This window comes from Rhineura floridana, chromosome 4 (assembly GCF_030035675.1).
Source record: "Rhineura floridana isolate rRhiFlo1 chromosome 4, rRhiFlo1.hap2, whole genome shotgun sequence".
NCBI classification, from domain to species: Eukaryota; Metazoa; Chordata; class Lepidosauria; order Squamata; family Rhineuridae; genus Rhineura; species Rhineura floridana.
The window spans coordinates 137484416-137508043 of record NC_084483.1 but is presented as its reverse complement, the minus strand read 5'-3'; the positions used below and the strand labels follow the sequence as shown (position 1 = coordinate 137508043).

The window sequence follows — 23628 nt, the reverse complement described above, 5'->3', positions numbered from 1 at the left end:
TGCCCCATCCACATCTACTGTAGTCCCCAATGAGGTGTCCAGTGCAAAGTCTGCTGCAACTGCTTGGAAATGGCTTCAGTTGATGCGGCCTGATGACGTGGACAAGGTGCTTGCGATGATGCAGCCAGCAACATGTCCTCTCGACCCTTGCCCTTCTTGGCTATTAAAGCTTGCCGAGGGGGTTTGACCGAGTGGATTTGACCAAGTGGATTCAGAGTGTGGTCAACGCATAATTGCGGGAGGGAGTGGTTCCAGGCGCCTTGAAAGAGGCAGTAATCCGACCACTCCTGAAAAAGCCCATCCTGGACCCATTGGTTTATGACAACTACTGACCAGTTGCAAATACCCCCTTTTTAGGGAAGGTGATTTGAGAGGGTTGTGGTGCAGCAATTGCAAATACTCTGGGATGAAACAGATTACCTTGACCCACCCCAGTCTGGGTTCAGGCCTGGTTATGGGACTGAATCGGCCTTGGTTGCCCTGATGGATGACCTTTATCAGGAGAAGGACAGAGAGTGTGACCCTATTAGTCTTACTTGATCTCTCAGCGGCTTTTGATACCATCGACCATGGTATCCTTCTGGACCAACTTGGTGAGATGGGTATTGGAGGAACTGTTTTACAGTGGTTCTGATCCTATCTCCAAGGTCGCTCTCAGAGAATAGCATTGGGTGACTGTCTTTCGGTCCCCTGGCAGTTGTGCTGTGGGGTGCTGGAGGGTACCATCTTGTCCCCCATGCTGTTTAACATCTATATGAAGCCCTTGGGAGCAGTCATCAGGAGATTTGGGGCGAGGTGTCAGCAGTATGCTGATGATACCCAGCTCTTTTTCTCCGTAACATCTGAATCGGGAGAGCCGTGCAAGCCCTGGACCAGTGCTTGGACTCTGTTGTGGGCTGGATGAGGGCCAATAAACTGAGTCTGAATCCTAGCAAGACGGAGGCGCTGTGGGTTGGTGGTTCCCGAGTTCGGATAATTGGTCAGTTGCCTGCTTTGGATGGGGTTGTACTCCCTCTGAAAGAGCAGGTCCATAGTCTGGGGGTGCTCCTGGATCCATCTTTGTCACTAGAGGCCCAGGTGACCTCCGTGGCTAGGAGTGCCTTTTACCAGCTTCGACTGATAAGACAGCTGCGGCCGCTTCTGGACCGGGATAGCCTGACCACTGTTGTCCATGCACTGGTAACCTCCAGGCTGGATTAAGCTGTATGTGGGGCTGCCCTTGAGGTTGGTCCGGAAACTGCAGCTAGTGCAAAATGCAGCGTCGAGACTGCTCACTGGGGCAAGGTATCGCCAACATGTCACCCTGCTGCTGAAAGAACTGCACTGGCTGCCCATTTGCTACCGGGCCAAGTTCAAGGTTCTAGTTTTGATGTACAAAGCCATATATAGCTTGGGACCAGGATACCTGAAAGACCATCTTACCCCTTATATACCTAGTTGATCACTGCGCTCTGCAGGTGAGGGCCTCCTGCAGATACCATCTTATCAGGAGGTTCGTTCTGTACAATATAGGAAATTTAGTGTGGCAGCACCTACCCTGTGGAATTCCCTCCGTTTGAATATTAGGCAGGCGCCATCTCTGCTATCTTTTCGGCGCCTTTTGAAGACTTTCCTCTTCCAACAAGCCTTTTAAGTTGAGACCTATCCCAGTCTGCGTCTGTGTTAGAATTGCTTTTAATATGTCTTTTAATATCTTTAACCCTTTTTTAAAAGATGTTTTTAATGTTTTTTTAATGTTTTTATAGTTGTTTTGTTTTAATGTATTTTAAGGTCTTTTTATGATGTTTTAAAGTGTTTTTAGTGTTTCTGTTTGCCGCTCTGGGCTCCTGCTGGAAGGAAGGGCAGGGTATAAATAAAATAATAAATAAAAATAAATAAATAAAAATCTGCAGTAGTTTCCTGTACCTTTTAGGGAACAAAACAAGATACTGGGCACCCTCCAGGTGTCCACAATAACTGCTGATGGGAGACAGAGAAGTATTTTTAATGGCTGCCTGTCTCTCAGCTCTGCTCCTCCTTTCCTCTGAGAGGTTGACAAAATGGTAGCATCCTCTGAAGACAGCTAAGCCCATTCTATTTTGCAAGCATTTAGTGCCTGGAGATAAATAGGAGGTTATTTTAGTTGTACATTTTGTACATTTATATTTTTCTATAAGACACAATCTTTTTATCATCCAATTTCATAAATGCTGTTTTATTGTTGTTGTTTCCCGTCAGAAGCCCTCAGGGATAGGGGGTGAGATATAAATCAAATAAACAAATGATTTGTTGGGCTGACTTTTTATCATGAAATGCAAGAGCAAGTTCATGGCTCATTTTAAAATATGTCACCAATGTAGGGGTGGAGGGGCGATTCACTCCATTGTGTTTTTTTCTGTGCAACTAACTATATTTAAGATCAGAAGCTGTCAAGGCATACAATAACTTAATCTTATTAAGCTGCTTGCAACAGGACAAATGTTTTATAGCAGAATAAAAAAAACACAAAGGGCTTCCCATAGCAGAAAGCATTTCAAAGCCATACTTACTTTAGATCTGGGTAGAAGAATGGCTAAGAATGTGAGCTATGATCCAGTATGCGCCTGGTTTAGATCTGACCCCTGCCATGAACTCACAATATGGGCTTAGGCAAGTCACATATCTCTCAGCTTCAGGACCAAACTAGGGATGATGGTGGCAGATCTGAGTGTTTACATGAGGATCTGCCTCAATCATAAAAAGATGGGATGGTACCTGTTTTTAATAGGGGCCTGTGGTTGAGGAGTGCAGACTCTTTCTCATCCATACCTATGTTCTCCCCACCCCACCCCCCAAGCACTTTTGTTCTAAACTGAGCTCTGAAAAAGTATATTCAGCTGAAAGCCAGGACACCATCAGATGTTGCCATTGTTGGGCACCTGCCAAGGCTCATGCCCAAGTAGGGAATCCACTGGCAATTTTTGGAACCCCCTTGCCCTGCTCCTCCTTGCTATCACTGCCTCTTCCCCTGTCCTTTCTCAGGAATGAGAAGAAGCAATAACCTCTGCACACCTTGCCCTCGACCACAGTGATGGGGAGGTGAGCATACTCAGAGAACGCCCCCCTGAGAACTCCCTGTTGAAGAGCAATCCAAAACCTGAAGCCATCACTGGCTAGGAAAGAGTGGGGCTGCGTGAAGAAAAGCTATGGGCAGGTTCAGGGTTCAAACACAAAGAACTGCCACTGTCAGATCTAGTTTGGTCCTTAGTTCCTCATCCATAATGTGAGCAATAATAAAGGCTTGCCTTGTTGTATAGATTATTGAAATAATGGCCTAGTACGCACATCACACTAAGCCAATCCTTGCTTACCACGAACACACAAGCATGTGGGCTCCCAGAAACGAGCTTTCACTCACTTTGTTCCTCCCCTGAGCCTTTTTGGTGCTACATCATGCCAAGGAAAGCCAAGGTTCGGTTTAGCATTTTGGGCAAACCTGGGCTTGTTGTTTAGCTCTCTTTACACGCTGTAACCAAGAGCAAACCTTGGCTACAGCTCATGGTTAGTCCAGAGAAAGCTTAACCATGAGCCCTTATTTGTTAGCTCAGCAGCAAAAAGGACTGGGAAAGAGCAAAGAGGCTGCAAGCTCTTTTCTGAGAGCCCACACATTCACCCTAAACCATTATTTGACTTGACATGGCATCCAAACCATGCCACTATCAGTTAAGCTCTTTGAACATTCTAGAAGCATTATATAAACGCTATTATGTTGTAATCCACATATACGATTCTAGGACTGTATGAAAGCACCCTTGATTTCTTGTTTGAATTCAAACAAGAAAGCACCATAAAAGTTGCTACTGCACCTTGAAAATTGTGTAACAGTGATACTGCATTAATGATATGAAATCTGTTTCATAACTAAAGGGCATAGAAAGGTGTCTGTACCTCCATTGTATAATTGGTATGCTTATTATCAAACACCAGGGCTTCTTGTATCAATTGATGGTCTCCTTCTAGTTTGTCAATATTATGTTTGTAATTGATGATATTGTGCTCATACTGCTTTAATTGATTCATCTGGTCCTCTAGTGGCCCTGCTATGTCAACAGAGCTTCGGGCAATTTCCTGCCATTGGGAGAAAGAAAGAGAGAGAGGGAGGGAGAGAGGGAGGGAGGGAGAGAGGGAGGGAGAGAGGGAGGGAGAGAGGGAGGGAGAGAGGGAGGGAGAGAGGGAGGGAGAGAGGGAGGGAGAGAGGGAGGGAGAGAGGGAGGGAGAGAGGGAGGGAGAGAGGGAGGGAGAGAGAGAGAGAGAGAGAGGGAGGGAGGGAGAGAGGGAGGGAGGGAGAGACTTTTGTTAGCTTGCAAAATTTATTTCTTCATGTTCAATATAGTTTGAAACAAGAATCAGCAGTAATTAAACATACACAAAAAGCGGGATGAACACTCATCTTTAGAGGTATAGATAGGATAGTGTATCTGTACAAAATAATGGCAGGAGTGAGGAACCTGTGCCATAGGACATACTGGTTGGAGTCCAACAACATCTGGACAGCCATTGGTGCCCCTTCCCCTTGATAATGATGGTGACTAATGTTGTTTTTGATGAGTTACTGTACCCTACTGCCTTTGTGAACCCTCTAAGGGCACTACAAATACCAGTTCCTTTCGTCTGACAAAGCATACTTCCAAATTTATCTCCAGGAAGGGTTTGGCACTGGTTGTTGTCCTGGATCACCCTCAGTACATGTCTATTTGTGGCTATTTGGTGCACAGATTCAGTACCCCTAACACTTGCAAAACCCTTCATCTGGAAACATACTGAATTGTGCATACTCTACTCAAAAACTGAGTCCAGAAAGATTTCCCCCCTCTTTACCAATATGAAAGGCTGTGAACACACTAGTCGCCTACAGCAAAGGATTTCCATCAGCCACACTTGGAGGGGCAAGAAGCGGATCTGATCCAATCAGTTGCAAAATCTGTATGAAGCTGAAGTTAAAAAAACAAAAACACTCAAGCTGCTCCCACCAGGTTTTACAGTAAAAACGGGCGGGATTTGACTAGCGTTTTGTGCCCCCATTTTCAGAAGAGAAAGCAGAGACACACTTGAACCTGCAGAACAGCGAGTGTGTTTCTACTGAAAGTGTCCACATTTTTACTCTAAGGATGAGTCTTAGAACTGGAACAACCTCAAACTTTGTGGAAAATAAATACAAACCTTTCTGCTTCTGTTGGTGCTCCACACCTTCTCTTGTGTGCTTTATCATTCTCTCCACTCAGCATGTCACAGCTCTCTTAGTATCCTTTTTGCAATCCTGTCTCCCTGTCTTCTTCCATCATGCTGCTTCCTGTGCTTGGAACAGCCTCCCCCAACACAGCCACTGCCCATCCAGCCAAGTTCCCAGCTTCCTCTTTTAAGCTCCTTAGCAGCAAAACTGCCCTTCATCAACCACCCTAGTCTCTCCTTACCTGTTCCTCCAGTACAACGCCCAGCTCCCCAGCTCCACCCCTACAACTCATCTGTCAGTCCCTAATGTCATTGATAACTGCCCACCCTCCAACCTGTTGCGTCTGTCTGACTTATACAGTAATACCTCAGTTAACAAAGTAGATGCATTCTTAGACATTATTTCTTTAACAGAAACTTTGATACCAGAGGTAGGAATAACATGGATAGGTTCCTACACCCGCTCAAAGATGGTGGGGGCAGCTTCAACAGGGGCTTTAAAGGGTGCCTACCCAGCACCCACCCACTCCCACACCCCTCCTTCTCCTCCTCTGAATCATATTGGATCCTTCCCTCCCCAGCCCTGGGAGAAAGCAAGAGATCTCTTTGATGCAAAGCAAACACACAGGCTTCTCAGTTTCACCCTAGCAAAGCAAAGACACAGGCTTGAAAGTTTATCCATAGCAAAGCAAAGTTAGTCAGTTTCACCTTAAAATAAGCCTTCCTTAAAATGAGCTTCCTTCTTGGAGGATTACTTAACTGAGGTATTACTGTATTGCCATACCCATCCAACCCAGACAAGGACTGTCTAATTTTTCTGTTCTTTCTCTGCTGGCACTAAAAATAATAACTGGTAATAATATAAAATAAGCTTTCATTAGCTTAGGGAAAGCAACTGTAGAGTGATGAAGTCTTTGACATTCTATGTACACTGCCAAGAAAACTGTAAATGCTGCATATCTTAGTCATATTTACCTCCATCTTGGTTTGGATCCAGGGTCCAATGACGTTGGCCTGAGCAGCAAACTGACGGCGCAGGCGTTCATTTGCATTCTGACGGGCCAGCTCCTCCTGCAGTGATTGATCCCTGATAGGCACAAGGTGCTTTACCTGCCAATTCAGTTAATCAGTAGCAAGTCAGATAGTTGCTTTTTGAAAGTAGTGTGACATGCAGAATAAAGTTCTTAAGGCTGAAATTTACGGAAATTTGGGACGGGGACAGGAGACTATTAATACATGGGGCTGGTCATATTGAAATGGCTGTTCTAAGAAGAAACAATTCTTCTTGATGAAGACCAACTGCAGAAGTTAGTTCCTACTAACATGTGCTACTAACTCCATTTTCAACATACAGTGCAATCCCATGCATTCTACTCAGATGTAAAACCTGCTATTTTCAGCGGTGCTTACTTTCAAGTAAGTGTGCATTAGACTGCACTCTTAGTTTCATTTACATCCATCATTATGAAATAACTTCCCACTATATAATAATTAAAATCTATTGCATGAATGCATGGAGAACTGTTCCTTAGTAATCCACTGTCAATATCAATATCAATCCTGAAATCCTCTCTGTGCTGCCTTTAGATATTTTCACACATGAAGAAAAAAGAAAAAATGTCATACAGGGAAAGAGGGGAAAGGAGCCATTTTTGGAATCTGCTACCTAAAGAGATAGCTTCACTCTGCCTCAGTGTTAAGGCTGGCCTCTCGCTGAATGCTTTGCACCAAGGCTGTTTCTCAACTGCAGCCATAGAACAGGTGCTCTTGTGGCAGCAGCCTATTGTTAAGGGCCATTCAGCATGGACAGTATTTAGTTCAATAAATGTTTCTACCACTTGTTATCCGAGTCCAGTCGTCTTTCTTTCAGGTTTTGCTTCAGTAGCACAAATGCAATATTTTACAGAACTGGATATACTACATTTGGTTTGTCATAGGGAAAACGCTGTTCTTTCCCGTTAGCATATTGTAATTATCATGTGAAATGCACATAGAAGCATATAGTGGCTTATATTTGTGATGTTTTAGTGACAGCAGTACAGTTTCCCTCACTATCACTGCTATTTTGTGAGTTCTTTTATTTTTTCTTCTTTCTTAATTTCCCTGATGTTACCAGTTCTGTACTAGGTTTCTGAAAAAGTTGTGAGAAGCAGCAAGAGTGCTCTTTGCTCCTATGCAGCCTGCCATTTCAAAGGCCTCCTCTTGAAATGGACTTAAAAACAAAAACAGAAAAAGCTAATAATGAGCTGGCTGTATGTCTCAGTGCTCTCCGTTCTTCCATGCAAAGCTATATTGTGGCCCCCACCCTCTGGAATTCTCTGCCATACGATCTTCGCCATGCCCCCTCCCTGGTAGGTTTCCGCCAAGGATTAAAAACTTGGCTGTTTCAACGGGCATACAGGTCTCCTAGATAGTTTTAGTTTACAGTGTATAGATGTGGTGGATTATAATTATGTTATATGTTAAAACTGTATTTATGTTGTATTTTAATTATGTACGTCGCCTAGAGTGGCCGTTCATTCAGCCAGATAGGCGGCCTAAAAATAAAATTTTATTTATTATTATTATTATTTATTATTATTCCTAGAGCATACAACCAGAATTTCTTCAAAAAAGCAGACAACCACATTGCTATTACTCCCACCCTAATCCTTTTTATTGTCTTCAGTCCATCATCAAAAGCACCATATTCGGTATTCAGGATGGGATACCATACTTCTCGTGCAGAATTGTTTGAAGAGTAAAGCACTAAGGATAACATCAACTTCTTTTAATCACCTGAAAGAGTGCTGTTTTTCTACACTCCCATTTAACTATAAACTAATACATATTTCTGCTTACAGTACCTTATCCCATTTGATACGTATCTCGTCTACAGTGATTGTGGTGTAAGGATTGTTGGAACTTATCCTGAGGCTGTAACTCTGAATCACTTTCTCCACTTCATTATGGATTGATAGGATAGCTTGCCGTTCGCCATCTGCTTCAGGTAAAGTAGCCTTAAATTGTTCATGGGCAGTGATTAAACTCTGAAATCAGAAACAGAGGAGGAAAATATAGGATATATGCAGTAGGCATTTATTATTACATTTATAGTCCGCCTTTCCTCTAAGGAGCTCAAGGTGACTTACAAACATGGTTCTTCCCCTCCCACTTTTGTCCTCACAACAACCCTGTCAGGTAGGTTAGGCTGAGAGAGGCCAGGTTCACATGGGAGCTAAAATCCATATTGAATTTGAAGCTTTCCCCTTCTCGATAGAGTTCCACGGTTCACACACATCCGTCCTCTCTACCTTCCAATTTGCTGTGTTGTTCACACACGTTCGCATTTATTAGTATCGCTGTTTCCTTGTGGCCCCGTCCCCCAATTTAAATGTTAACTCCCTCTGGAACATCACTAATTGAGAAGGAGAGGGGTTTCTGTCAATTTCACACTAAGCTGGGAGACAGTGGGGGGTGCAACGGACACCAAATTACTTTTTTTCTATTGTCAGTTTCATTTCCTCTAGACAAAGCCCTTTTTTGTGAAGGAATGAAATATTTATAGTGTGCAGTGTGTATATTTTTGTGTTTGTGTATGCACACAACCTCTTTGTGAATGAGACAGCTGCTTCCCGTCCGGAAAGTGTTAGATTGGGGGGGGGGTCGGGTCGACCCCCCTCTCCTTCCCCTCCAGAAAACCAAGCAGGACCACCCTGGCACATCCCACAGCAAGTCCTGCATATCTCTTCCTGGAAATGGGGGTGGCATTGTCACGCATCTGTCAAGGTGCCCACCTGCACTCTGTCTCTATCAGAAACTGTGCAGATTGGGCCCAGAGGGACACAGCAAGCAAATGTACAGAGTGGTAAGCAGGATGCAGTCTCATTCAAAGAGGGGGGCCAACTGAGACCCAAAAATCTGGAGTTGGCATTAGACTGAGTATTCTTCCAAATGCGGAAAGGCCAGCCATGTAACATGCTAAGCTGATGAGTAGGTCTGTGCTGATCTTACAGTCTGTGCTGGTTTCATACACAGAAAAGAGTACGTTCTGTACTACAAAATTATACTGAAGGTTGCCCGATTGCAGAAGTGCTGCATTTACAAATTTGGGAATGGTCCCAGCACTCAGCTATGATGGCTTCCCTCTGGGGGGGAGGGGGTTATCTATGCAATATAGGAAATAATGAAATGAGGAGAATCGAATTCAGGTATCCCTGGTCCAATCCTTGCAGTCTAGCCATTACACAATACTGGCTCTTGCCTCTGCCACCCACATCATAAGATCCTAAAGAGGCATGTGTCAGATTGAATGCACCTGGTCTTTGGATATTTAGGAAAATTCATGACTCAGGAATTCTTTTATTCTAATATTTCTTTAAAGGCTCAAATAAGGATAAGCAATATTTGAAGCACCTTTGAATGAGACTACTATAGTTATAGGTATTTCCTTCACAGTGAAAAGGGAAAATCTTCACTTATTTAGGCTCACAATGAAAAATCATCATCATCATTTACCTGGATCTCCTCTATACTATGAACAATAAACATGTCTTGCAAGTCTTCCATTGCACCTTCCATCCAGTTGTTGAATGGAGCAGCTCTCTTGGCAAACTCCAGGTGAAGTTGATCAATTGTTTCCAACAGTTTCTCTGTCCTCTGTTAAGTAAACATACAGAAATGGACTTCCTTTTACAAGTATATACCCACTTTGCCTTACAGTTTGGAGGACAGACTCTACAACCCGGTAAGAAGCACCACCAAAGCCAAAAGAACTATCCAGTGTGCACAGGTAAATGAAAATATTGGTTTATCCTTCTCTCCACACACACAACACTTTCTATCTATTTGGCAAATTTCATTATTTGAACGTGTCATTATTTGCTTCTACTAGCTCTCTCCATTCCTACAGATCTTCACTGCAGTAATGATAGCAGCACCATTCATTCAGTGCAATCAAGATGCACCAAGTAATTACTGCAGTAGCTGAGGGGCCAGGACAAAGGAGGAATGCATTTGTCCTCTCCCAAATGATTTTTCTCCAATTCACACTTTAACCTGGTGTGTAGAAGTTTGTACATTAAGCAGGGCTTGGTATTTGTGGTTTCAGTTTGTATTCCTGTATGGAATAATCATAAATAGTCATCCATGCATTTACATTTATCCGCCGGGACCTTGACTCCAATATTGTAGCAGTCGAACCTAATGAGGTGTCCAGAACACAGTCCTGTCCGGTTTTATTGGATGAGTTTCAGTTGGTACAGCTCGAGGATGTGGACAAGGTGCTTGGACAGGTGCGGGCGACCACTTCTGCTCTGGATCCTTGCCCCTCATGGCTAATAAAAGCTAGCAGGAATGGAACAGCCGGTTGGGCCAAGGAGGTGATTAATGCCTCTTTACGAGAGGGAGTGGTCCCACTCTGCCTGAAACAGGCGGTAGTGAGACCGCTTCTAAAAAAGCCCTCCTTGGACCCCGATAATTTCAACAACTATAGACCGGTAGCAAATGTTCCATTTCTGGGCAAGGTTCTAGAGCGTGTGGTCGCTCTCCAACTCCAGGCTCTCTTGGATGAAACTGATTATCTGGATCCATTTCAATCGGGCTTTCGCCTGGGGTTTGGTACAGAAACGGCCTTGGTCGCCCTGTATGATGACCTCTGTCGGGAGAAAGACAGAGGGAGTGTAACTCTGTTGGTTCTCCTTGATCTCTCGGCGGCTTTTGATACCATCGACCATGGTATCCTTCTGGAGCGACTCACGGATATAGGAATTGGAGGCACTGCTTGGCAGTGGCTGCGTTCCTATCTTGGGAGTCGTCTCCAGAAGGTGATGCTTGGGGAGCACTACTCGAGTCCCTGGGTACTCCAATATGGGGTCCCACAGGGTTCAGTTCTGTCCCCCATGCTCTTTAATATCTATATGAAGCCGCTGGGTGAGGTCATCAGGAGTTTTGGAGTGCGTTTTCAGCAATATGCTGATGATACGCAACTCTACTTCTCCTTTTCATCTTCCTCAGGTGAGGCTGTCAATGTACTGAACCGCTGCCTGGCCGCGATAATGGACTGGATGAGAGCTAATAAACTGAAACTCAATCCTGACAAGACTGAGATGCTGTTGGTGGGGGGGTACTCTGCCCAGTTGGTTGATGTCAGACCTGCCCTGGATGGGGTTACACTCCCCCTAAAGGAACAGGTACGTAGTTTGGGGGTCTTATTAGATCCGCTCCTGTCACTTGAGGCTCAGGTAGCCTCGGTGGCACGGAATGCGTTCTACCAGCTTCAGCTGGTAGCCCAACTGCGACCCTATCTGGACAGGGAAAACCTCGCCTCAGTTATTCACGCTCTGGTAACCTCTAGATTGGATTACTGTAATGCACTCTACGTAGGGTTACCTTTGAAGACGATTCGGAAACTTCAGCTAGTGCAGAATGCTGCGGCCAGAGTTCTTACTGGGACGAAGAAATTCGACCATATAACACCTATTCTGGCCCAACTGCACTGGCTACCAATATGTTTCCGGGCCAGATTCAAAGTGTTGGTTCTTACCTATAAAGCCCTTAACGGCATCGGACTGCAATATCTGATGGAGCGCCTCTCTCGCTATGTACCTACCGGTTCACTGCGCTCGACGTCTAAGGCCCTTCTCCGGGTCCCAACTCATAGGGAGGCCCAGAGAACAGCAACTAGATCTAGGGCCTTTTCGGTGGTGGCCCCCGAATTATGGAATGCCCTCCCAGATGAGATACGCCTGGCGCCTTCTTTGTTATCTTTTCGGCGCCAGGTAAAAACCTACCTCTTTGCCCAGGCATTTTAAGCTTAAATTTAATTTTAACTTTAAACTTAATTGTAATTATAATTTTATTTTAATTTTGTATTCTAATTCTGTTTTTAAATATGTTTTATAATCCACACTTGTTCGTATTTTTAATTGTGGTTTTATCTTGTGTACACCGCCCTGAGAGCTTGTTGCTATAGGGCGGTTTAGAAATGCAATTAATAAAATAAAATAAATAAATATTATTTATTATTATATTTATATCCTGCCCTTCCTCTCAGTAGGAGCCCAAGGCAGCAAACAAAAGCAATAAAAACACTCTAAATCATCATAAAAGCAGACTTTAAAATATATTACAACAAAACATTAAATCTGGGTTTAAATATAATTATTACAGAGTTTAGTATTATACACCCTCTGATCTGCAGCTTAAATTTGGCAAAGTTCGGCAATTAATTTATTCTCATACTAATTTCTCCCCCTCCCCTTTCTGGTGGAGCTTATTTATATATATATATATATATATATATATATATATATATATATATTATATATATATATATATATATATATATATATATATATATATATATATATATATATATATATATATTGTATAGCGCTATTCTGTTAAAAACAAAAATAGGGCCTCAACAGGATCTCCAACCCCTGCAGGGTAGAACTGCCACTACAAGACCAAACCTCACCAGGAAGTGTTCTGATCATGACAGTGGGGTGATATCCATCCCACCAATTTCCATAAGGAGTGAAGACTAGATTGAGGATATGCCCTGCTCTGTGTGTCAGACCAATAACCATTTGAAACAGGCCCACAGTTGCCATGGAGACCATGGACTCCCAAGATCTGAGGCAGCCTCAGCACGGAAGTTGAAGTCACCCAAAACCACCATTCTGGGTTCCTCTAGCATTACATCTGAGACAACCTCGCTAACTCAATCAGGGATGCTGTTGAGCAGCAGGGTGGGTGTTATACCACTAGCATCCTTAATTTGTCTCTTTGGCTCAACACCAGATGCAGGCCTTTCAGTCCTGCTCCAAGAGAGAGAGGTTTCCCAGTGAGAGGGAGTGAACTATAGACTATAGCAACACCTTCCCTCTGCCCCTCAAGTCTGGGCTGATGTCACATCGAGTATCCAAGTGGGCAGATCCAAGTCAGATCTGGGAGCCACCTAGCTCTACCACTCAGGCCTCGGTGATACATGCCAGGTCAACCCGTTCATCCATGATCAGATCATGGGTTAGCATGGTTTTATTATGAACTGACCTGACATTCACCATTAGGACCACCAAACTGTTAAGGACAGTGGTAGAGCATCCATTAGTATCAAGGATAGGGGAGACCCCAGAGAGGAATATCAGGTACAAACACTTATCATCACCCTTCCGATGTCTCCTTCCATCATGCCTACCCCTCCCCTTGATCACTGAGATAGATTGCTCAACAATCCCCTCCTCCAGTATTCTTCCTCCAAGACACATTCTATATATAAAAATACTCTGCTAGAAAAAGAAAATCAATATACCAGGCTATGTAGACATCAATCCACAACAGCTAGACTGTAATACAGTCCACCCTAGATATACCCACCCTCCAGCAAAGAGCAAAACAAATAAGCAGGCATCCCACCCCATCTCTCACCTGGGGCATACATAATCACTTCTCTATCCCTGTCACTTACCCAGGGGTTTTGAACTCTCTAGGGCACACCAATTTCTCGTGCTGGGCACCCCAAAAAGCATAATACCAATGTGTGTCATCCAGTTCACCCTTTCACACACCCCAAATGCATGTTACATACAATAGAAAAAACAAAATACCCACAGGTAGAAAAAGAAAGCAAAGCAAAACAAGAAAGCAAAATGCATTGGTACCCGTACCCTTGTTCCAAATCCAAAGGGATCATCCCCTTTGGTATCACCCTTTCAGGATTGGCCTGCCAGATGGCAGCGGACTATGTGGGATGAGGCATTGGAATATAGCTCTGCTGCTGAAAGTTAATTGGCAGCAGCTGCAGAGTCCTCAAATCCTGCTGTTCTCAGCTGCTAGGCCTGATGGTAAGAGGCTTGCCAGATAATGAATGGCCTGGAGATGTTTAAGACCTGCCCTCCCCTTTTCCTCTTGTTCACCTGTACTGCACAAACAGTGGATTCTTGAAATTAGGCTCTGCTATATAGCTCTGCTTCTGATAGCCATTAATTGGCAACAGCTGCAGAGTCCTCAAATCCTGCTATCTCCAGACTCCCAGCACCCTGCCCTATGAGGTGGGTCATTGAAGGATGTTACTGTAGGTGATTCTCAGTGGCTTCCCCATTACATGTGCTGGCCCCTTGCTTTTGTTGTTGCTGGACAAAAAAAATCTTTCCCTCTCTGGCTTGTTCCTGAACCCTTATGCTAGGAGGACTGTATGTATTCTCTGTAGTCATCCTGCTAAGGGAGCTGTTGGTACTGTGTTGTGGTAGGAAAGAGCCCACACGTGTGTGTTGTGCATCAAAATGGTGCTTATAAGTAGCACAAAGGGATTCAAACCTTTATCTGTAGGGATTCCTAGCGACTGGCAGTTGTGAGTCATTCCTGGCGTGCCACTAGTGTTGCTAGATTGGGCTGCTATAGAATCATAGAATAATAAAGTTGGAAGGGGCCTCAAAGGCCATTGAGTCCAACCCCCTGCTCAATGCAGGAATCCAAGTTAAAGTATACCCAACAGGTGGCTGTCCAGCTGTCTCTTCAATGCTTCCAGTGTTGGAGAGCCCACCACCGTTCAGTGGTTCCATTGTCGTACTGCCCTACCAGGATGTTTTTCCATTGGCACTATTGTGTGTGTTGTGATTAGAGATTGGGGAGAAATTTGATTCAGCTGGTATTTAAAGCTGAATTTATCAACTTTGCACTTTCTGAAACAATAAGAGAATTGAAATGCAGCCATTCTTCAAAATTTACATTTATCCAAATTTTGTGATGCAGTTCTCCAACCCAACTATGTTTACAAAAATGCAAATATTAGGGGAAAGCGTGCATAAAAATGTATGTATTAATGAAAATAATATAAAATGCATTATATTAGGAGAAATTGCTTACAAAAATGTGTACATCAGTCAAAACTGCATACAAAAATGTGCTTATTAGGAGAAATATGCAGTAAAATGCTGATGAATTTTCATGAGGATTTTTTTAAAAAATTGCAAATTGCTGCAGAAACGTGGAGAACCAAATATAAGATTGGAAAAATGAGAAACGGAGGAGTGAAACCGACAGATCCTTCCATCCGTAGTTGTGATTCAATGGTTTGTGCTTGGGGCATGTCCCCATCATTGAGTTCATTGGCTCCTTCCATGTATTGTTAGCGTATGGGCATTGTCATAGAATGATAGAACCATAGAATAGTAGAGTTGGAAGGGGCCTATAAGGCCATAAAGTCCAACCCCCTGCTGAATGCAGGAATCCAAATCAAAGCATTCCCAACAGATTGCTGTCCAGCTGCCTCTTGAATGCCTCCAGTGTTGGAGAGCCCACTACCTCTCTAGGTAATTGGTTCCACTGTCGTATGGCTCTAACAGCTAGGAAGTTTTTCCTGATGTTCATTTGCAACTTGAGCCCATTATTCCATGTCCTGCACTCTGGGACAATTGAGAGATCCCAAGAGATCCCAGCCCTCCTCCTTCATGTACTTGAAGAGTGTTATCATCTCTCCCCTCAGTCTTCTCTTCTCCAGACTAAACATGCCCAGTACTTCTCATATCTCCTCATAGGGCTTTGTTTCCAGCCCCCTTATCATCCTTGTTGCCCTCCTCCGAACCTGTTCTAGTTTGTCTGCATCCTCCTTGAAGTGCGGAGACCAGAACTGGACGCAGTATTTGAGATGAGGCCTAACCAGTGCTGAATAGAGGGGAACTAATACACACACCACTTAGAAACTATACTTCTGCTAATGCAGCCTAATATAGCATTTGCCTTTTTTGCAACCACATTGCACTGTTGGCTCATATTCAACTTGTGATCAATGACAATTCCAAGATCCTTCTCACATGTTGTATTGCTGAGCCAAGTATCCCCCATCTTATAACTATGCATTTGGTTTCTTTTTCCTAAGTGTAGAATTTTGCATTTATCCCTACTGAATTTCATTCTGTTATTTTCAGCCCAGTGCTCCAGCCTATCAAGGTCCCTTTGAATTTTGTTTTTGTCTTCCACGGTGTTAGCTGTGCTCTCCAATTTTGTATTATCTCCAAATTTGATAAGCATGCTCTGTACCTTCTCATCCAAATCATTAACAAAAATGTTGAAAAGCACTGGGCCCAGGACCGATCCCTGTGGTACCTCACTTGTTACTTCCGCCCAGTTTGAGAAGGAACCATTGATAAGCACTCTTTGAGTACGATTCTGAAACCAACTGTGGATCCACCTGATAGTTGTTCCATCCAGCCCATGTTTAGCTAGCTTGCTAATCAGAGTATCAACAGCCCCTGGTTAATGGGCATTGGCAGAGTTTCCAGGGATGTGTCAGGTGCCAGCCAGGGAAGTCCTCATCGGAGGACGATCAGGAGCTTCTAGTGTTGCACCTACCCCTGGGTAGGCTTCACCTGGAGATGAAGAGCAGGGTCCTGTGATGAGGTTATGGAAGGGTCATTTGCACCCAGGGTGAATTCGGCATCTGACCTTGAGGCTGAACAGGCCCCAAGCCTGAGGAAAAAGTGTTGCCTCAAATGCCAGTTGGAGACCTAATCCATGTGGAGAAGTGCAAGACTGCAGGCCAGGACTTCTCGGGAGTAAATGTCTGGCTGAAGGTGATTGATAGGAGTCAGCTGAGGTATGGGTGTGGTTCTAGCAGCTCCAGGTCAAAACCCCCAGTGCTAGGCTGGACAGCATTTATCATCAGTCCGTTACCTGACTTGTCTGTTGATTTCCTGTTGACTCCAGACCTGATCATGGACTAACCCAGACTGCCTCTTGCCTTGTCCTTTACCTGCTTTGACCATAGATTGTTCCAACCTTGCTTCTTGCCTGACTCCTTTGTCATTATGGACTCTGTTTGGACTATGACTTTGGACTAGCCCTGAATACTCTTTTGGTGCTTTGGCCCTCATTATGTTACAGCTGGGAACTCTCTTGCCTATTCAGGGGCCTGTTTAGAACAGGATAGGATGCTATGTTTTTATACAATTTTTATTTTATTTTTTGTGTTGTGTGTTTTCTCTTCTCTTCCTGTGTTGTGTTGATATAGGAAATAGTAACCACTCTACTGGCATAACAGTAGCGTATCTCTCTGCCCACCCCGACCCCAGCATAAATAGTACACAGGATTGAGAAGAGTTATGGTTCAGTGGCAGGACACATGCTTTGCATATGAAAGGTCCCCATAGCCGGTCCCCATAGTCAGTCCCCAGCGTCTCTAAATAGGATTGGGAATGCCTCCAATCTGAAAACCTGGAGAGCCATTGTCAGTCAGTGTGTAGAAGATACAGAGCCAAATAGACCAACAGAATAAGACAGCTTCCTGCCCTGTATATAGGTGATTTTGAGGGGTAGATTCTATGTCTTAATTGTATTTTTAAAAATATTGTTAGTGGCTTTGTGGCCCAGAAAAAGGACGGGGGGAGGGGAAGGACATACATTAAAAATGATAACTATTTAAAGAAACTCAGCTATGAATGGCAAAAAAGAAAGATACTTTTCTTGCCATGTGCCAGCTTTCCAAAGGGTGGTGCTCAAAGCATCCCCTCAGCTCCAATTTGATGTACCATAATTGCTTTTGGCAGTAATGCAGTGACAGGTCTTTTATAAGCAAGCAACTCTTCCTACCCCCCAGTCTACCATACACTGTTTAAAACCCTCCATCAGCCTTAAAAATCTGAGCTGCTTCTTGACATCAGATTTACCTCCAATGCTTCTCTCCTTTTCTGAGTGAGTGTTCCCAGCCTGTCCCACTGATCGCATATCTTCTGACACCGATCATTGACACTTGCAGCATCATGGTAGTCCAGTTCACTAAAAGAAAAGGACTGCAGTTTATTAACCAGCCAACGTCTTCTCTTACAAACAAACAAGTCATTTAGTTTAGTTAACCTGGAGTAACTAACCCTTTGGTTTTCTACTTATTGTAGATGAGAATTAATTTATAGGCATAAACAGGTAGCTTGTGGGGAAATACTTGTGGAATTCTGAGAGAAAATATCTGTTCAAATTTATTCTATATACAGATGTGTGCCATGAAATAGGTAACTAATTCTCTTACATGCCAGTTTCCCTTCCCATGTTGCATTGGAAAAATAGGGATGAAGTATTCAAGAGTGATGTCCATGCCTTAAATTGCATAAAAGAACAATGTTGGAACATTGTTTTGGGCATTTCTGATCTGCTTCCCCCAGTTTTATTGTGTTGCCAACTTAATTTTAGTTGCCTCTATGCGCTCAACATCTTCCAGATAGGCACAAATTTAGCAGCTTAAACTTTTCCCTGTGACTTCATCCCATGCCAGGAAAAGCTTCACCTGCTAAATTTCTGCTATGTGCTATTAAAGGTTCCTTGTGCTAGCAAATATTATTATAGCAAATATATTAACATTATGCATACCCTTTCCCCTTAAACTGATCATTGTGATGCTACATTTTCATTCATCTTGTGACAAAGAGGTGACTCTATATTTTTTTAAAAAGTGGAACAAACTTAGTTGCTTTTAGATACCATAATAATGGGTGCCTCTAATCAAATATATAAACTTTGTATGCATAAATTTCTTTCCTTTGGCGTTGGGGGCCACCAGAAACATAGTGGCTAGGATGTACTCAGGTTAGGAACAAACAGAATGGGGATGTGGTGACAGAGACCACCCACCAAGAGATCACCATGCATGACAACCCCCACAAAGTGCTAACGAGTTTCCATGGAAGCAGTGACTGAAGATGTATAATTTTTTTTTTACTTTTCAGATTTTCCACAATAAGGGGAAATCCAGATTAAATGTTAAAAACTACGTGCTGGCATTATGAAGATGATTTTGTTGTGTGGACACTGCAAAAACAAACAAACTTGTGGGCATAATCAGCACCATTTCAAAAATAAGCTCCCATCTGGAAGCATCCTCAAGCTGCTTTTGAAACTCTGCTTGGTGTGGTATTGGAGGCCTGTTGTTTATGAAGAGGTTTAAGGAGTCTAAGGAGTCTAAAGCCCCTGGAGCTCATGGAACTAGCTTCACAGTTCCTTGGATTCTATCTGTTATTTCTGAAGTTTGAGGCAAAACTTTATTCAAACCAGTTTTCTGCCAGATTAACTGTGTGGTTCTAGTGAGATCCAATACATGTACATTGTCCTCAAGCTAGCTGACTTTTATGTTGGGGGGACTGGATTTCATTAGTTTATGAAAGAAGGTTCAGCCAGCAGCACCGGATGGACTTTCAAACAAGCTCTAACTGATTAAGCGAGACGTTTATCTTTTCTTTAAAGAAAAACGGATTAACAGGCAAGCACCCCTCTTTCTATTTTTATCATCTGGCTTAAATTGTTACAGCAAAAAGAGATTTGTCAATGAATCAGCTATAAAGAATCCCTGGGTGAGTTATAACTCTTCTCTTTCATTCACGAAATTAAGGAGGAAAGAAATCGAAATAGCTTATCTTTGTTTTTATTGCAAAAAGCTGGCCTGGAATTGTGCATTTTAAAGATACAAACGGATGAGGGATTTCTATTCCGAAGAGAAAAAAAAAAAATCTGATTTATGAATTTTTGAGTATTATATGTCTGGGACTATTTTATTTCATTTTGACAAATCTGCTTGTTCTCGATGCCACTAACTGTTTTGATGCTGTGAACTAAATTTGTTTTGCATTCCTGAACATATAAGAGATAAGGCAGGCTGTGCTGTCTACACTGTGATGTCATCAAGCTTGGAATATTAACCCCTTTGTTGCTGGAATAAGAAGTGGGTTTTTTTTTCTTCGTGGTTTTAAGAATGGCAATCAAGAAAGTGGCTGAGACCCTGGAAGTAATTATGTTTCAGAAAATAATGGATGAGATTGAGATAACAAAACAAACCCTGAGACAGGGCAGACAGGAGATGAAAATTGAATTTGGCAAAATAAAGCAGGAGCTTAAAGAAATAGGGGATTTTGTGAGAGGGGAGGTTGATGAGATCAGAGATACAACTGGACAAGCATCAGAAGATGAAAAAAGAAAAATTAAAGGGAAGATGCAAGCCCTGGAGATTGGAACAAATGTGGAACTGGAAAAAGATTTGGAGTTTATGGATATTAGAGATAAAGTTTACTGTTTGGAATTCAGCGTTGTCCTTGAAGAAATTAATGAAGATATCAGAGATAAAGTTATCAATGTCTTGGATAAACTTCTGGACTGGAATGATGTGATGGAGCTTGACATAGAAAAAATCTATAGAATTAATTACAGATATGTGACAATGGAAAAACTCTCAAGAGATGTGCCAGTGCATTTCGTAAAAAAGAAGAACAGAGATATGATTTTACAACAATATTTCAGCAACACATTCAGAATTGATGGCAAGGAATTATTTGTGATGAAGGAAATTCCCATCAGACTCTTATTATATGACTATGGCTATGACAGCAAGATTATTATGGGACACTGATAATGGAAGAATGGCTACTGAAATTACTGGACCTAACAGGATTATTATGGGTGCAAGGATGGAAGATGGAAGATGGAATTAACACTGATAATGGAAGAATGGCTATTGAAATTCTTGGACCTAATAGATTTGATGAGATGGATTAATTGACATGCTTATTTGGAGAAAAATCGATAGATATATTTCTCAAGGAGTTGAAACCTCTCTTTGACTTTTTGTGGAAAGAATAAAGTGATGTTTATGAGATTTGATGATTAATTAAGGTAACTACTGGAGGAAAGTGATTTTGTAATATAATTTAAGAGACAGGTTTGTTATATATTGTAGACCTATAACTGATCTGCGACAAATCGGAAGTCAACATTTTATTTTATTGTTTAATTTGTATTTTTGTTTTGTTTTGTTTTTGAAAATTTGAATAAAAATTAATGATAAAAAAAAAGCTAGCTGACTTTTATGAGTGTCTCATCATATGCTACATTTAGCTTTTGGCTGCTACCAGCATTCTCCTTGTATGACACTACTTATCACTGACATTGTAATGATGTGAGTACATACATACCAATTTGAATATAGGATTTATTCTAACAGGAGAACACCATTTAAAATCCATACCATGGAAGGGGTGTTTGATTCCCAACACCTGAAAGGGACATTCTTAAACTACATCACAGTGAGCCTTAAGTCACAAGAATAAGTAGAATTTTCATTTGAATAAAGAACAAAAACTGTTTGGATTACAACTTGCACAACAGGACTTCACCTTCCTCTCCTCCCTCTGTCAGCTTCCCCAAAAAGTGTGCACCCCCCAAAAAAACCCTGCATTGGAGGGTCCACCAGCCACTTGGAGCATATTTAAGGGTGCATGGATGGTTGGGGGGGTAGAAGAGGCAGGTGAAGTCTCATTGCATGAGCGGAAGTCTATTCTGCTTGGCAATAGATAACATTAGATACAACCCACTGTGTCTAGTCATGATTACTCTTGGCATCTTAAAGGGATAGAAGTACATCAAGTAGATTACTGGTGCCCAGTACAATTAATCAAATGGAGGTGCAATTTCATCTGTCTCACACATACTGATGGAATATACTACTGGCAGGAATCAAAGCAAGGACATATAATTTCTAATGCATCCTTTACTTACCTTCTGTATATATAAATATTGGACCACTATAATTTTATTTCTAATGTGACTGGAAAAAAACATCCTAAAGGTAGTATTCAAAATAAGATAAATGTGTTAACAAGTTTTATACTAGATATATTCTAAAGGAGGCATACACAAAACCTTGCAACAAATAAGCAGTGCTTAGGACTGTGAGCCAATTAGGCATTAGTGTTCAATGCAGTGAATTATCTTATGTCTTAAATGGCGACTCTGTTACTATTTCTTCCTTCTTTGAATGGCTTTGCATCTGAAGTCTGTCACTCTCTGTCTACTATTTTGAAACTATATCATCTGGCATGCAATAGTGGTTGTGAACTGAAACAGTCTTACTCACATATGCATACATGCAGTCTATGTCCAGACACCATCGATCAACAAGCCTTTAACAACTTTAACCTTTATGCTCTTAGCAGGCTCAGCTGCTGTAAGAGAAAATGGTACAGCTAACACTGAACTGTAACCAGTGCAGCTCAAGGTCACACAAACCAATTGTTCTCCAGAAATAGCAACCTTGCACTGCCAAGAGATGAGGACCAGAAAATATGGAGCCATGCCAACCCAGAAAGTAGAAAGGGAATAATTATCTCTCTGAGGGCCTGGTTTAATAACCAGCAGAGCTAACTGAAAGACTATAATCAGCTTCATGTCCAAAGTTTCTTTGTTCACCCATCTTTCCAAGAACCATCCCCACAGATGAAGACTCACACTTTTCTATTTCTAATCTGTTATTCTGTGAAAACTATTTGGGGAAATGATAAAATATATTAGTTTAAGTGGACCTATTTTCCTTTAGCTAGTGATTGGTTTGTCATTGATATTTAAGCACTGTTCAACCTATCATCACATGGACAGCAGAAGTGCTAACTAATTCAGATTGTCATACACACACTTACTTGATGTTAAGTCCCACTGCGATCAGTGGGACAAACTTCCAAGTAAACATTAAATAGTTTATGCTATAAGCTTAATAACTGCTCTGAGAGTCTGGGCTGGGCAATGACATTTCAAGAGTAGTATAAACTGATCATTCAAATATGCTACCAGTTTGACTGGATTCTGCCTACTGAAGGAAGCCACCAATTTTGTGTCTACTTTACATACACATGCCTGCATTTGCCATGTTAAAAATTAAAACAGAATGAGAGCTAATTTTGGCCCACCAAGCTAGTTCAACTAAGGCTGATCAATTCGCTGTAGTTTACACTATCCAAAATAGTAATGTAATCAGCACTTATGATTTCTCTCCTTTCCCTAAACAAAGGATCAGAGCCCTAGTTGCACTTAAATAGGCTATGGCTGTCTTCTGGCATATGATGCAGTCACTTTTCTAAAGTTAAGCAGGACTGAGAAGAAGTGGTGGTGGGGGGATATGGGGGAAAATAGGGGATTCTTTTAATGAGGACAACTTTATGTGGACAATGAAAAAACTTGTATGAACAAGTAATACAATAAATTGGCTCTTGGAAGCACCCCATGATTGTATAAAGATGGGATATTAAACAATTATTCATTTATTGCATTTTTATACCACCTTTTCCTCCAAGTAGCTCATGGTGGCATACATGGTTCTCCCCCTCCTCATTTAATCCTCACAACAACCCTGTGAGGTAGGTTAGGCTGGTCAAGGTCACCCAGTGAACTTCATGGCTGAGTGTGGATTTGAACCCTGGTCTCGCAGGCCTAGTCCAACACTCTAACCACTATACCACACTGGCTCTCAATTCACTATTTATTATTTATTTTTATTTAATACTGCCACCCTGGGCTCCTTCTGGAAGAAGGATGAGACATAAATTTAATAAATTATTTTTGTTGTTTTCAGTTCACAAACAATACATAATTGATTACATTTCCCCCCATTTGCATTGTGTGTCCTTTGCATTTAAATGAATGGGGTGGAATAAC

The 23628-nt window shown here is 42.2% G+C and overlaps 1 protein-coding gene across 3 annotated transcripts in view; it reads right to left on the bottom strand.

Annotated features, from left to right (window-relative positions):
- ACTN2 (actinin alpha 2) overlaps nt 1–23628 on the bottom strand; it is a 105038-nt gene that overhangs the window by 10724 nt on the left and 70686 nt on the right. For all 3 annotated transcript variants that reach the window (XM_061624573.1, XM_061624574.1, XM_061624575.1), the window contains 5 exons: nt 17835–17943; nt 9685–9825; nt 8034–8216; nt 6163–6297; nt 3907–4086 (listed from right to left, as the gene is read on the bottom strand). In XM_061624573.1, the coding sequence (XP_061480557.1) occupies nt 3907–4086; nt 6163–6297; nt 8034–8216; nt 9685–9825; nt 17835–17943 (748 nt within the window). The remainder of the gene's footprint in view (nt 1–3906; nt 4087–6162; nt 6298–8033; nt 8217–9684; nt 9826–17834; nt 17944–23628) is intronic.